The 16,356-nt window shown below is 33.5% G+C and overlaps 1 protein-coding gene across 5 annotated transcripts in view; it reads right to left on the bottom strand.

Annotated features, from left to right (window-relative positions):
* The window catches only part of LOC149796087 (roundabout homolog 2-like), a 394,782-nt gene that overhangs the window by 126,727 nt on the left and 251,699 nt on the right, over nt 1–16,356 (bottom strand). For all 5 annotated transcript variants that reach the window (XM_089966001.1, XM_089966005.1, XM_089966004.1 and 2 more), the window contains one exon: nt 257–378. In XM_089966001.1, coding sequence (XP_089822127.1) covers nt 257–329 — 73 coding nt within the window. In that variant the 5' untranslated portion in view covers nt 330–378. The remainder of the gene's footprint in view (nt 1–256; nt 379–16,356) is intronic.

Below are 16,356 nucleotides of genomic sequence, written 5' to 3'. Positions count from 1 at the left end.
ACTTTCTACGTTTCAAATGTATTTATTAATTCTATATTCTTAAATTACATATATTGATAATCTATGAAATTGCTTGGGATACTTGTGCTGTCTATACAACTATACATTATATGCCAAAAGGTGTTACCCGTTTTTTTAAGGCAAGGGTAATGGCAAATGTTTTGAAAATGTACACCAGGTCATCTGCTTTTCATAATAATTACATAGAGATGCTGATCACCACATAAAAAAAGTACAAAAGGCACATGTAACTTACCCATGCATGACAGGAGTTCAAAGGTCAGCAGGAGAAGACAACTCCAAATTACTCCAGTAAATCCAATCTGCATTGTCTTAGCGATATGTTTGTCTTGTCATCTTTTCAGAAGAATTTATAGGCTGAAAAATAACAGACTTTTTTAAAGACTGGATGTCACAGTGTAAATTGAATTACAATTTGTAATAAGCTTGTATGAAGGTCACAGTATAAAATGAATTACAATTTGTAATAAACTTGTATGGATGTCAGTATAAAATGAATTACAATTTGCGATAAGCTTGTGTGGATGTCACAACATAAAATAAATTACAATTTGTAATGAACTTGTGTGGATGTTACAGCATAAAATAAATTACAATTTGCAACAAGCATGTATTAATGTCACAATATGAAATGAATTACAATTTGTAATAAGCATGTATTAATGTTACATTATAAAATGAATTACAATTTGCAATAAGCTTGTGTGGATGTCACAGCATAAAATAAATTACAATTTGCAACAAGCATGTTTAAATGCCACAGTATAAAATGAATTACGATTTGTAATAAGCTTGTATGGATATCACAGTATAAAATAAATGATAATTATATAAACTATCCTTCTGCCTATTTTAAAACCTTTCCAAATTCAAATACCATATAAGATCCACCCAAAAATGTATTAGATATCAATATGTTTTAAACACTTAGCACAAAGCTAAAAACCACACATCAGAGGCACTGAATAAATAAGATTTGTTTTGTTAAACAATAATGGTGCCAGAATTTTGCTGAGTGAGTTCTTGATAAATTTTCATGAACAAGCATTTGGACCAGCTAGGTACTACAAATTTACTTATTGTATAGGCACAGGTCGCTATTTACAATAATTACCTGAGATACATGTATTATTTACAATAATTACCTGAAATACATGTATTATTTACAATAATTACCTGAGATACATGTATTATTTACAATAATTACCTGGGATACATGTATTATTTACAATAACATGGGATACATGTATTACAAACAATAATTACCTGGGATACATGTATTATTTACAATAATTACCAGGAATACATGTATTATTTACAATAATTACCTGAGATACATGTATTATTTACAATAATTACCAGGAATACATGTATTATTTACAATAATTACCAGGAATACATGTATTATTTACAATAATTACCTGGGATACATGTATTATTTACAATAAATACCTGAGATACATGTATTACAAACAATAATTACCTGGGATACATGTATTATTTACAATAATTACCTGGGATACATGTATTATTTACAATAATTACCTGAGATACATTTATTATTTACAATAATTATCAGGAATACATGTATTATTTACAATAATTACCAGGAATACATGTATTATTTACAATAATTACCTGGGATACATGTATTATTTACAATAAATACCTGAGATACATGTATTACAAACAATAATTACCTGGGATACATGTATTATTTACAATAATTACCTGAGATAGATGTATTACAAACAATAATTACCTGGGATACATGTATTATTTACAATAAATACCTGGGATACATGTATTATTTACAATAATTACCTGGGATACATGTATTATTTACAATAAATACCTGGGATATTATTTAGGTACCCATGGTGTAGTCTTAATACAAATCCTTTTTTACAATGTAAAGAATTTCTCAATAATGTTTTTTTTTTATTTGAACAATCAGTGAATAATCTAACATTCCCTAATAATAGCTGGCATAAAATAACAGAAAGTTGCCATGCTTGCAGATAATGAGCCAAACATATAATGCTCATATCCGTCATGAATCCACATTATTTAGAAGCTTATGTTAATCAATGTCAATTATTCTGAGTGAAAGTCATGACATTACTACCACTGGTACAGTCCATAACTATGAACAAGTTCACAATGAAACATATTTTTACAGCTTTATTAATCCCTTTCCATCTTATTTTCTGATCCAAATCAACCTATAAAATCTACATTCATACCTGGACCACCCATAGATTGGAGTAAATCGTTCACTAACAGCAAATAAATTACTTCTTCAAGTGCCAAGTTCAGCTAAGTAAAGACCTTTTAACACATGTGTATTTACATTGCAATTTTGTGGGTATCCAAATACATTTAAATTCTCAGTACTTGAATCATGAACAAATTTTGTTTTGGTATCCAAATTCACTTAAATTCTCAGCAATGGTACCATAAACAAATTTTGTGTTGGTACCCAAATCCATTTAAAGTCTCCATACTGTTATCATGAACAAATTTTGTGTCTGTATTCAAATCCATTTAAAATCTCCATACTGTTATCATGAACAAATTTTCTGTCTGTATTCAAATCCGTTTAAATCCTCCATGCTTGTAAATAATGAACAAATTTCTTGTGTTGGTACCCAAATCCATTTAAATTCTCCGTACTTGTATGATGAACAAATTTTGTGTCTGTATCCAAATTCATTTATATTCTCGATACTTGTATCAAGAGCAATTGTGACAAGACTTTGATAATTATACCAATACTTTGTATAAATCATGCTACACTGTAAAAAGAACAAAAAACATTATCTCTGTGTTCCTCCCTCCATCTCAACTTTAAAAAACCTGTTCCCTTTAAGGTCTTGGGGGTAAAAACTGAAACAAGGTCAAATATTTTAGTTACAAATCTGAACATTTTTTTATGGCCAGAATGCATCACTCTGACTACAAAGTCCTTCATTATAACACCATCTATGATACAAGGCAGTTACGGACATGGACCCAATGTCATTATGCAATAGTGCATGTAAAATACACCTTACTATAAGGCAGTCTCACTATAAGGAAATCTAACAAGCTGGGTACATACAGCATTGCCTTACTATATATAAGGGCCTTCATTATAACACCATTCACATTATAAGTTATTGAAATTGATCAAATGTCATTATGTAGTTGTAAAATTATACCACTATATGGCAGTCTCACTATAAGGAAATTTAACAAGTTGTACATACAGAATTCCTGCATTATAAACACCTTCATTATAATACCATTCACAATATAAGGCATGGAAATGGATCCAATTTTATTGTACAGAAGTTGTGTGCATGGTGTACATCATAGACTCAATAAATAGAAAGATGTACATCACTATAAATTCACACACTTGATATAATGCTAAATGAAAAGATGTACATCACTATAAATTCACACACTTGATATAATGCTAAATGAAAAGATGTATATCACTGTAAAGTCATACACTCTACATAATGCCAAATGAAAAAATAATATGGAAGTGGACTAGGTAAATTTATGAAAGCCCCATCACATTCAGAATAAAGAAAATTACATAATAATGTTTTTCTGTTTTCCTTTAACTCTGGCTTATTTCCCAGCACAAAGCTGTAGAGGACTCTTAAATATCCCATTCTTTTTCTAGAGTGCTACAGCTGTACATAGATCTTTGTTTTGAGGACTGTAACAATCCATACTTTTTACTAGAGTATTACAGCTGTACATATATATTTGTTTTCAGGACTATAATTATACCATACTTTTAACAGAGTATTACAGCTGTACAAAGATCTTTGTTTTCAGGACCTTATGCCATACTTTTAATAGAGTATCACAGCTGTACATAGATCTTTGTTTTCAGGACTATAAGTATGCCATACTGTTAACAATATTACAGCTGTACATGGATCTTTGTTTTCAGGACTACAATTATGCCCTACTTTTAACAGAATATTACAGCTGTACACAGAACTTTGTTTTCAGGACTCTAACTATGCCATACTTTTTTTTACAGTACTACAGCTGTGCATTGATCTTTGTTTTGAGACTGAGGACTTACCTTTCTTAATGACCCTACCTATGTTAAAGCTGTAAGGTAAGATCCTCCATTCCCTCTCATTATCATCAACTAACTATCCTTTGATTGCTCATTATTCAGTAAAGAGAGTGAAGTAGACAATGCCAAAATATACAACAATTGGTGCCATCATTGTACTGGATGCCGATAATGACAATATAGACTACCATATTGAATGTATATATTAGAACAGGAAGAAATAAAAAATAAAAAAATTCCTGCCCCAGAACTTAGGGCAAACCTTTTTTTAAACCTAGGTCATATGTCCCAAGACTTGAGAAATAAAATAAATTTGTGTTGAATTTGTGCCCCACCCCCCATGCACACTGCAATAAAATAGGTAAACAAAATGCTTATTTGATAATAAAATCAAAGAAACAAAACTTGTATTGTTATCATTTATTCTTCTTTTTTTCATCATGAGCATTAAAGAACAAAATATATCCATGACCTCTGTATATGTAGAGTAGGCGTCCATACTGTAGTGTGTATCGCTTATGTCCAATAATACACCATACATCGTTTATTGATGTGAACATAGAGAAACAAATTGTATTTGGTTGTACTCAAAGGCTTAAATATGTTATCCAACTAAACATTGGATCCAACAAATCGAAAACGAAAAGGAAAAAATCAAATGATTGCTTGAAGACAACTGCCATTCAGGCATGACATGGTGTTAAGTGCAAAATAACCAAGATCACATAATATCCAGGTAAACTATATGACAGTATCCTGGAAATAAGAATCATTATTTTAAAATTCATTCATTTTGAGTGCAAATGACAATCTTGTCACTAGCATTGGTTACAAAAAGTATTATTAAAACAAGTTATTGCTGTGTTTACTATTTACCCACAAACACCAATGCCTGTTTATATTAATTATGACTACAGATGCCAAGCAAACAGAAGCATAGGTGGGGAATACACACAACTGGTAGTGAGCAATAAACTTATTGTTTGAACTTACTGACAGGATATCAAATACAGAGGTTAATTTTATTACAAAGCAAGCCAACCTTGGAAGCCAATGTTGGATACTTCAGCTATGATTTTAAAAAAGCTGAAAATTTTTGAGGGGGTTCGGGTGTCTTCCCCCAACGGGGTCTCAATCTGGGTGTATAGGGGGCTGAAGGACCCTGGCCAAAAACACATTTTACACTAATAAAAAACTGCTCCTTGTGCAACTTATGATCATAAAATAAACCAAACTAGTCATCTGAAAAAACTAATAAACTTACCAAAAATATTAAACTCAAGTTCAATAATTTTACAATATTTATAGTCACATGAATTTGTTCTCCAATACTACTGATGCTGAAGTTATTTCATGTGCATGTCAGTGTTCAAATCGTAATTAAATCACAATAATTTCTCAATTTTTTGAAGCAAATATATTATGCTTCTTTCTTTTCATAACAAATCTGTAAAATAAACACCCAAGTACATCAACTATATACAAATAATCCCATACACAGTGTATCCCCCAGGGGGAATAAAATTGAGAATTTTAAAAAACCCGAGGATCAAATAAAAAATGTGGGAGTCAAAAATGTACTGACAAATTTTCATTTCGCCCATACTTTTTCAGCTTGAAATAGGATATTGCAACTTGTACAACATACTCTCTCTCTCTCTCTCTTTCTCTCAACGTACAAATAAACCAACATGTACAATTAACAAACAAATGATTGTCCATTCAAAGAATAAATTTATTAGTTCATTTTTCTTTTAGTTTGAAGTCATACTTTTAACTGACTCCTTATAATCTTTTTGTAGCAATATTATAGACCAAAACATTACATATAAGTCAATACAAAAAGCCAATTAAATCATTGTAACCAAAAGGCAGTTAACGTACTGCCTGTCATAAAATGTGTACTATCATTGGTTTCATTGTACTTTGTCCTAAACACATTTATCCAAAAATCAAAATCGCTAATGATTAATATTCTTTCTAATAAGTTACACTTGAATGTTAAGATCTTTCTATTATTGCAGCAAGTTAAAAACCAACAAATTTTTAAAATGACCCCCTGACTTTGCAATCCAAATAATGCATTTGTCTCAGCAAGTTTACTGATTTCTTTGTTGTGAAAGAATGTCTTGGGTGATAATGTGTTTTCTGGATATCTTGTGGCAAGCAAGGGCAGATTTTTGTTCATTCTTAAACCCTGTCACAAAAGGATTATTCACTTTTGCAGTCTTTGCAATCGTGCAATCAGAAGTCACACCAGGTAATCCTAATGGATGTGCTGTATTCCAGTCAAGGGAAATTTTCTCTGTTTTTTATTAAAGTTAGATCCACAGTTTCTCTTTTGTATTCTGCTTCTTTAACTTTCTTTGCTAATGATTCTTAGTCCAAGCCATTTTAATATGGTGATCACTTTCTAGTGCAACAAGCATTGATGTTAAACATCTGGACGACTTCTTGATGAACTCGATGGAAATCACGAGAGCTCGCAAGATATGGGGAAGCTACTCCATCATAACATGGCCTATGCTACTCTGGTTCCCTGTTTCGTATAATCCATGTGTTGCACTCTGCTATACAAATAGCGGAGTGCAACGCAGGGAGCATACAAAGCAGGGAACCAGACTATGCCTATGCTCACGATGCCATCCCTCGTCCAAAGCATTGGATATTAAATAAATCCTGATCAATTTATGCAAATCCTTTGCATAAAAAAAAACACATGGCAACAAAACGTGTGTCAATTTTCTCCAGTGTGTGTCCCCAACACATAAATGTGTGTAAAGGGAAACACTGCGTACATGGACACAACCTGTTGATATTGCAGTTGAGCTCTTTTTGTGGCTTTGGCAAATATTTCTTTAGCCTTCCTTTTTGTCACCACTGACTTTTTTGGCTCAATATGCAATCGTTTCTTTTCCTTCTCAAAGAGAGCCTTTTTCCTTTCAAGCTGGTGCTTGTATTGGCGACATGCAGTGCGCATATTCTGACAGAGGGCTACATCTGTTCTTTCTGCTTATAGTAATTAACTGCACTTTTTCCAGATGCCTTCTGAGCTTCAATTTTTTCATATGCAGCTTCTTTTGTAGGTGCTGTTCCAAACTCTTCCAACTGCAATTACCATAATTCAGATCTTTCTTGCAGTGGTCACAAAATGCCAGTCCTCTAGCATTCAGTTTTCTTATAAATTGACCAACTAAATTTCCATGAACTTTTCACTCCAGCCATTCCCATTTCCATATGTTTGTTAAACCTTTATCTAAACATTTCGTGTCATGCTCTTAACAACTCAGGACACCATGTTTAACAAGCATGCTTCTTCTTTCCATTGCCATCACATGAAGATTAACTGGATGAATTTAAACCTCTGACCAATCAGAATAATCTTTATGAGAGTCACATGCTAACTAATATTTGGAACAAATAATTTACAAGGGTCATTGCAGAATCAGACTGGACAGACCATTTTTTAAAAACCGATCAGAGATGATAAAAAAGACAGACTATATCAAGAAAAATCTGATTCAAGTCATGAGAAAAGCGGAATTCCACTTTAAAATGGACAAAAATCATGTCTGATACTTTTCAGACAATTTATTTAAAAAGGATATCAATACAAAAGTTATTTAATTACAAAACAAGCCGACCTCTGAAACCGACTTTGGATTCTATTTTTTTTGGTTCATTTTCACCATTATTCACAGGAAATATGAAAATAAATTAAAACAATGGAACAGTTTTTAAATTGACACAATATAGTGCTTCATGCACAACACTGATGACCCAGCTTTGTCCAGAAGATCTAGAGAAAATAAAATCATTTGATGAATTTGTGAGGGCCAGAAGAGAAGAAAATGGTTTCACAGACAATACGATCATTAACATGGATCAAATTCCAGTGTACTTGATTTCATTCCTGGACAGGATGTTGATAAGATGGGGATTAAAAGTGTGAGAATTAGCATGAATGGTGCAGATTGTTTTTAAAATCTGACTTTAGTCCTTGCAGTTTCCACTTTAGAGATGTGTTGCCTCCAACGATAATTTTTCACGGTAAGAGAAAGCTAACAAACGAATCATGCAACGAAAGAATGGACTGTATCTGTACAGGAGAAGGATTGGATTGATGAGATGCTGCTGCAGTGGATTAAAGAGTTTTATCTCAGGTACAATTCTAAAAAAATTTAAATAAAATTTCATTCTGAGGTGCACTTTCCAACACGTAATTTTTGAACGATTTAAAAGGTGTCCCACAACTTATGACTAAAAAAAAAAACCCTGATGTCTCCCAAAACATGCAGTGCACAAAAAATTACTTTAAAAATTAATACATATACAGTAAATATGGTATACAATTGGTGCCATCATTGTACTGGATGCCAACAATGACAAATATACAATACAACTGGTGCCATGATTGTACTGTGTGCTGACAAAGACAAGTCTACCTACACACTTTTTGCTTCATGTGAAATTTGTGGCCCTTGCAATCAATTACATTGTTGAATTAATCCCTGGGAAATGGCTTTGATTGTCAGAGACTGAATGGGAAGTAAAAAGATTTCACCAGGGCTCAAACTGATTTATCCTCCTTTAAGAAATTGGACAACTAATTACTTAGGTAGGTAGCAATGGCTGTTAACTTTTCTGTAAATGCAAATTAAATTGTAGAGGCATTGCCAAATAAAATCATAGTTCTCTTAAATGAAAGGCAAAGTAAGCGGAAGATAGAACTTTCAACATGTATTGTTATAGTTAATACTGTATATTGAATTGCAAGCTCTGAAACAAATACAATAAAATAAGTCTGAATGGTTTAAGTCAGAACAACACTTGTGAATTAGAGGCTCATGTGTAACAGGGTTGTGGATGCTGCCATCCTTCTGCCTTCTGGCAGGCAAACAAAGCAATTTAAACATTCAATTAGACTAGAGAGGTTCCTGTCTTGTCTCCTATCATTGTCTCCCAATTTTCCAGAACTTGGCAACCTCTACCAGGAACTGACATTAATGTTTGATTAATTCTTAAGAGAATTCAGCAACCATTGTGTTGATTCAGCATCCTCTAATGTATGCCAATATTCAAATTTTCATCCCATATGCAAGTCTTAAAGCTCAATGATTAATGACCCTGGACTGATACTTGCCATATTATGAGAATTTTGAAGGGAGCATGGCATGTGTGGTATAGGGTTGTAATCCACATTGTTCATTGATTTAACTAAAACCATGTGTTTGCAGTGACTCAATCATATTAAGAACCCACTATAGAGAGGCTGGAGGATTCGCCTACTCAAGCTGAATAAACCCTAATGCTGGCAAAATTCAATCAATCTGCCCCATACCCTTTAACAGAGATTCAATGAGGTCACCTTGGATTTTACCATCTGCAATTCTGCCATCTGGACACATGGAAATGGACACAAAACTGGACACAATGGTTAGGTCTAAATCAGCAAAGCTGGAGAAAACTAATAATCAGCCATTTTATTATTAGACATTTTCAGACATCCTGTGTATTATTTATCATTTCAGCTTTAGTGTGCAAAGGATCTTTGGGTACTCAAAGTCAGTCTCTAAATTTTTGACAAAGAAATAAGGTGTGGTCATGAACATACCAACCACACAAATTAGGACTGTTTTGACACCGCCTAATATGTGTAGGTATAATTTTATTGACCATTTTTCTTGGTCAAAATGGTGACTGTCTTGATATGCATGTCTATGCATGCTTTCATATGTACAACTATTATTGGTATGCACAACTATTATTGGTATGCACATTCAGGAGTGTAAAATCCTTCAATGATAAAACATTAGCTTCATTCTCCCTGTAATAAAAATTCCATTTTCTAGTTTGCCATTACCATGTAGTGCCATTATACCGTAAGAATTTTATTTTCATGATTTAGATCATGGGTCTAAACACACGGTTTGTGGGAAACGGGTGACCTGTACAGTTATCTCCTGTGGCCCGCAAGAACACCAGGATTTTTTTTGTAGACTTATTTTTAAAAATTTCTGTAGCGATGCTGCCATAGTACCAATTCACCTACTAAACCTCACATGGCCCTTGTGATGATTTGAGTTTGATATCCCTGATTTAAAATGTATACAATGTTTTACAAGGAATAAAAAAACTGGTAATACATATTATGCTAATACCCTATTAGCCAAAATGATAAAAGGACTTGAGTGGATCAGTGGTATCAGTTATATTCCTGTATAAGCCAGGTCCAACTTAAACACAGACCCAGACAAGTTGTTACATAATGCACTAGCAGATCAGGGTCTGTGTTGTTTGTTTTAATGATTAGTCCTAAGTAATTACAGACCCAGATCTGATGACAGTTGGTGGCAGATCTATGTTTGTGCAGTTTATAACTGACAAAAGATGAAAGAAAAAAATATGTGCATTTTATTACAACTTAAAGCTATTCTTGAACATGTATCATTGCAAATTATAAATAACAATCCACATGTTTGCATAACAGACAAGCATTAGGACTTGTCCATCACATGTGATTGCTGACCCTACTTCTGGATATATTGTCTATCAGCAGGAAATTGTTAATTGGCTTGTGTCCTTTCATCCAAGGACCACAACCACTGAAACAAAATATCCAGTTTGGATGCAGTGTAAGTCTTTAGAAAATTTAGTACCCTCTTGATTTCACAATGTTCACTAGCCATACAACATGAGATTATGCAGTTTTGTGTCGCTATAAATATTTGTATTGCTAAAATATTCATACATTTCTCCTTTATTTCCCATTAATATCAAAAGCCAACATACAATGTGTGAATGATGACTATGGTGTGAATTTTGACAAAACAGACACTTGGTCATGATTGATATATTTTTGTTGCCAACTTCACAAAAAGATGGAATCCAAAGATTTTGTCATGTTATAAGCAAGTCTGCAAGTTACCCAAGTGTAGACTAACAAGGAACTTGGCATGTTTTACCTCATTGTAGATTAACAAGGGACTTGGCATGTTTTACCCCACTGTAGATTAACAAGGGACTTGGCATGTTTTACCCCATTGTAGATTAACAGGGGACTTGGCATGTTTTATCCCAGTGTAGATTAACAAGGGACTTGGCATGTTTTACCCCATTGTAGATTAACAAGGGACTTGGCATGTTTTGGGCATTGTTATCAGAATGTGTCATACCATGGTATAAGCAAGTTTGCAGATTATCGAGGTGTGGACTAACAAAGGACTTAACAACGTTATAAGCAGGATTGAGAGTTCTCCAGATGTGGATTAACAAGGGACATCCCGTGTTATAAGCATGTTTGCAAGCTATCCAGGTGTGGATGAACAATTAAGTGTCGTATCATAGTGTTTTATATCAATGGTAAAAATTACACTTCCAGTTCCATAACTTTCCTCATAATGAACATTGTCTTGGATATATTCTTTTCTTTTGATATGGTACCAAAATATCACACTATCATCAAGAAATCTGGCTTTCTAAAGTGAAGAAAAAAATGGACTCAGCATAGATTGATTGAAATCTACAATTAGTACGTGATCAGTCAGTGTTATCTTGAACTGACAAAATGTTATATGACAAAGAACGGTCAAAAATAGAGTATTTTTCTTGCTTCTAAAAGCTGTCAATCACTGAATGCTGAAGGAAAACAGAACTACCTCAAATAGTTTGTGATAAAGAGCAAATTGCAGTGTAAGCTTGTGTATATTGATCTATGAGGGTAGATTATATAAGATACACATCATCAATAAGCCAGGGTGAATAAACTACCCTACCCAAATAGGCAAATCATGTGCAGGTGTTCAACACAATTAACTGTACACAAGAAAGACTGTTTGGTATTCAAACTGAGAAATCACAAAACATAGTGCTGGCATTTAAAAGAAGAATTCTTATAATGCAGTTAAGAATTTTGTCTTTAAAGCTATCTATCTGATCAAAGCAATTAATTTCATCTCAAACGTTTATCAGGAAAAGTGAAAATCAGTAACCATGTAGGACCTAGTCAAGTATAATTTGGAATAGACAGACACAACAAAGAAACAACACACTGCAGTTGACAAGTGCAATTAGACATCTGTTTCTTTTTCCTGAATAAATCACAGACCCACCCATTTGATTTTGCCTTGTTTGTACTCTTTTAAAATAATTCCTCTCTAAATAAACCTCAATAGTATAACTCTGGTATAAAGCAAATGATAAACATGAACCTGATGGTTTCTCTTAAGTAGAAAACAGCATCATGTATGGCCACGTATTACAAGCACTCTACATCGTTTTTCTCCACCATGTCCCTGGGACATGCTAAGCTATGTGCTAAAGGGACCCATATTTATATCTCCAGGTATTACTAAAATTCTTAAGGTTTCCCCCATAAATAGTTTAATTATCTTTCATTTGATACTACAGACAATATTAGTCAGACGCATAAAAATCTTATCAAAGTTGAAAAAATAAATGCAATATATATATATATATGACTACTAAAAGAAAGCAAAAAATCAATATAAGCCAAATAATTTCAATATGCAAATATTTACATACCTTTCAAGGATTTAATCATCAAAGAATCATGTGTCCCTTCCTCTCTAACTTTATACAAAGCTTTCTAAACTGCAATGATTGTATCAATTATATCACCTGTTCTACAAAACCAACCCGTGAAATGCAAATATGAAGATCTCTCATTTGAATTGGTGAATAAGCCCAAGTAAGGTGTTACGCCTACAACCAATCAGGTAAATACTGAATATCCAATCAATAAAATGAATTTTAATTTCCTCAAGACTGCACCCAGGCAAATAATGTGAATCTAGGTAGTTCTGTGTGCTCTATTGTCTTAAAGGTCACTGTCTCTGACTGGGTCATCATAGATAAAGCAAACGGTATATTTTCATTCACTAAAACATAATGAAAAAATGACTGGTAAATGTACCCTCTATTATCTATGCATAATTTGCCACCATATGGGGAGTGAACAAGTCCTGAAATGAATAGGCCAAAGAATGATTCACAACACAATATAATACTTTTACATAAATGAAGCAGTCAGTTGTAAGTTGCCAACATCTCAAATAATTTCGAGGAAAAAATCAAAGAAGTGAAAGGCATCTTCCAGAACAATAGCTGGGAACATTTTGTAACCTCAGTATCTTTAGACATAAGCCATAGTGGACATACAGTGTAACCTCAGTCTCTTTAGACATATGCCATAGTGGACATACAGTGTAACCTCAGTCTCTTTAGACATATGCCACAGTGGACATACAGTTAACAAAAAAGTGAAATAATTAGCTACTTACTTATTATCCTGTTTTCCAGCAAAAAAATTATCTGTGATAAGTACAAATTGTGTCAAAGATTATCTGTGATAAGTACAAATTGTGTCAGAGATTATATGCAAACTTTTGCTTAACTGAAGTGGCTACATTTTACTTGTTAGATCAAAATAATATAGTGTAATGTAATAGTTAGCTCCACTCCAACACATTTTGTTTTGTAACAAATAGCTCCACTCCAACACATCACATTATGTAACAAACAGCTCCACTCCACATCTTGTTATGTAAAAAATAGCTCCATTCCAACACTTCTCATCATGTAACAAATAGCTCCAACCCACATCTTGTTATGTAACAAACAGCTTCATTCCAACACATCTCATATGTAACAAACAGCTCCATTCCAACACATCTCATTACGTAACAAATAGCTCCATTCCAACACATCTTATTATGTAACAAATAGCTCCATTCCAAAACTCTCATTCTGTAACAAATATCTTTACTCCAAAACATCTTATGTAACAAATAGATCCCAACACATCTCATTATGTAACAAACAGCTCCATTCAAATAATTTCATTATGTAACAAACAGCTCTGCTCCAACACATCTCATTATGTAACAAACAGCTCGACCCCAAATCATCTTGTTCTGTAAAACATAGCTCCACTCCAACACATCTCGTATGTAACAAATAACTCCATTTCAACACATCCTGTTATGTAGTACTAATATTAGTACCCTTACTCGTACCTCGTGGACAGGGTACTAACATGAGCATATACGTGTTAATGGAGCAAGCCGGGTGTGATTCACACCCGGCGCTCTTTTAGCCTAATAATAACACTTTAAACATATTCCTTGCATATAATCCAATAAATTGAGTAGTCCTCTTATTTAATACTGGAAGTATCGGAAATCATTGTAGAAATAGTTGCAAAATCTCGTTTACCTTTTTTAGCCGATATTTTCGTTTAGATCGTCCGCCATATTATTTCAAATAATGATTACTTCCGTTCTCAGCCTCGTTTGTTTGTGTGCCATATAAGGACATTGACGCCTTATTTGGTAATGTAAACAAATCGTAGTAAAAATTTGGCGCCGTTTGGGTCAGAAATTCTGCGCATTAAAAGTAAATACGGTTTATTGGCAACTTTGAAATTCCACCAAGAAGCGATTATTCACACTTGATTGATAATAATATAGCGTAGAATATCCAAAATATGGTCTGGCAAGCCTTACGTAGAAAAGGGGTCACGGCGAGAGTCTCACGTTATCTGTCATGGTGGACAGGATACGGTTAGAGTAACCAAGCCAATTTATTTTATCGTGTAAGGGTTTAATAAATTCAAAATAAGCCAAACTTCTTTCACAGCATGATTATACTTATGTAGTTGATTTCTACACTGTTTGTTTTTCTCACTTTGGTGATGATTTTTTTTGCTCCATTACATGATATGGGATCAGTTCGTAGCCTCAACCACAACAAATCAAGTTGAGGCTACGACATCGTAGCTACCTGTTATGTAACAAACAGCTCCATTCCAGCACATCTCGTTATGTAACAAATAGTCTACTCCAACATATCTCATTATGTAACATAGCTCCACTCCAACACATCTTGTTCTGTAACAAATTGCTCCACTCAAACAAAAAAGCAGATTAAAAATGAAGAACATTGTATCCTAATAAAAGTTGATCTGCATTAGGAAAAAATTAAAAGATGAAAAGGTGAAAAGTGACAAAAAAGAGACAATATTGTATTATTTTTATATATATATAAATCAGTCACAACAAAGTCCTTGTGTGCTTTCAATTTTATAAATTGGTGTCAAGGCATGGCTGCATGTAAATAAGCACTTTCTATATAAGTTTATATCTGTGTTACAAATGGTAATAACATTCCAGTGTGTAAGGTCTGTAGTTGGTCAAGGTGACCAGTAACACCAGTCCAGTATGATCTTTTTACAAGCAATATATTAGATCACACAGTGAAAGATGTATTACCTTGTCAACACCTTCATTATCAAATAACTCTTTTGCCCAATCCTACAGGTTAGCTGTCAGACATGACTGTAGTCCATTGTAAGGGCTTGTGTAACACAGGTAATTTGAAATTGATGATCTTCATACTTCTACACTTAGCTAGTATACAGGTGTCTCTTCTTGATCACACAACTAATTTCTACCCAGACCTTAATCTAACCATTGTGCCTCTCTCAAACCCCATCATCATTTAATTCAGTTCAAAACAATTTAATGTTCTTGAGAGTGCCTGGAGTCATAAGTTTCATCGCTTGACTGGGTCTGAAACTTTACATTTACATTTGTAACTCTAAGCTTTTAGCCTGACATACAATCATGATTAATCTTAAAAGTCATTGTACCACTGCTTTTGATAGAATTAGCCCCATATAAACTAATCATAGACCTACAACAACTCTAAAGCAACTGTGAAGTTGCATGTTAATATGTGTACAGTCATGAATGAATATCAACCACCAAATATTCTGATATTCAGTAGTGTGGGTCTTAAAACTAAGCTTGCTTCAGCTTTGAACAAATTATCTACCATTTAACCCACCTAGAATGACCAATTATCTACCATTTAACCCACCTGGAATGACCAATTATCTACCATTTAACCCACCTAGAATGACCAATTATCTACCATTTAACCCACCTGGAATGACCAATTATCTACCATTTAAGCCACCTAGAATGACCAATTATCTACCATTTAACCCACCTAGAATGACCAATTATCTACCATTTAACCCACCTAGAATGACCAATTATCTACCATTTAACCCACCTGGAATGACCAATTATCTACCATTTAACCCACCTGGAATGACCAATTATTTACCATTTAACCCACCTAAAATGACCAATTATCTACCATTTAACCCACCTAGAATGACCAATATCTACCATTTAACCCACCTAGAATGACCAATT

Source organism: Sinohyriopsis cumingii, chromosome 7, assembly GCF_028554795.1.
Source record: "Sinohyriopsis cumingii isolate HCF-2022 chromosome 7, ASM2855479v2, whole genome shotgun sequence".
In the NCBI taxonomy this organism is placed as follows: domain Eukaryota; kingdom Metazoa; phylum Mollusca; class Bivalvia; order Unionida; family Unionidae; genus Sinohyriopsis; species Sinohyriopsis cumingii.
The sequence above is the reverse complement of the archived record's forward strand: the minus strand, read 5'-3'. Positions and strand labels throughout refer to the sequence as shown.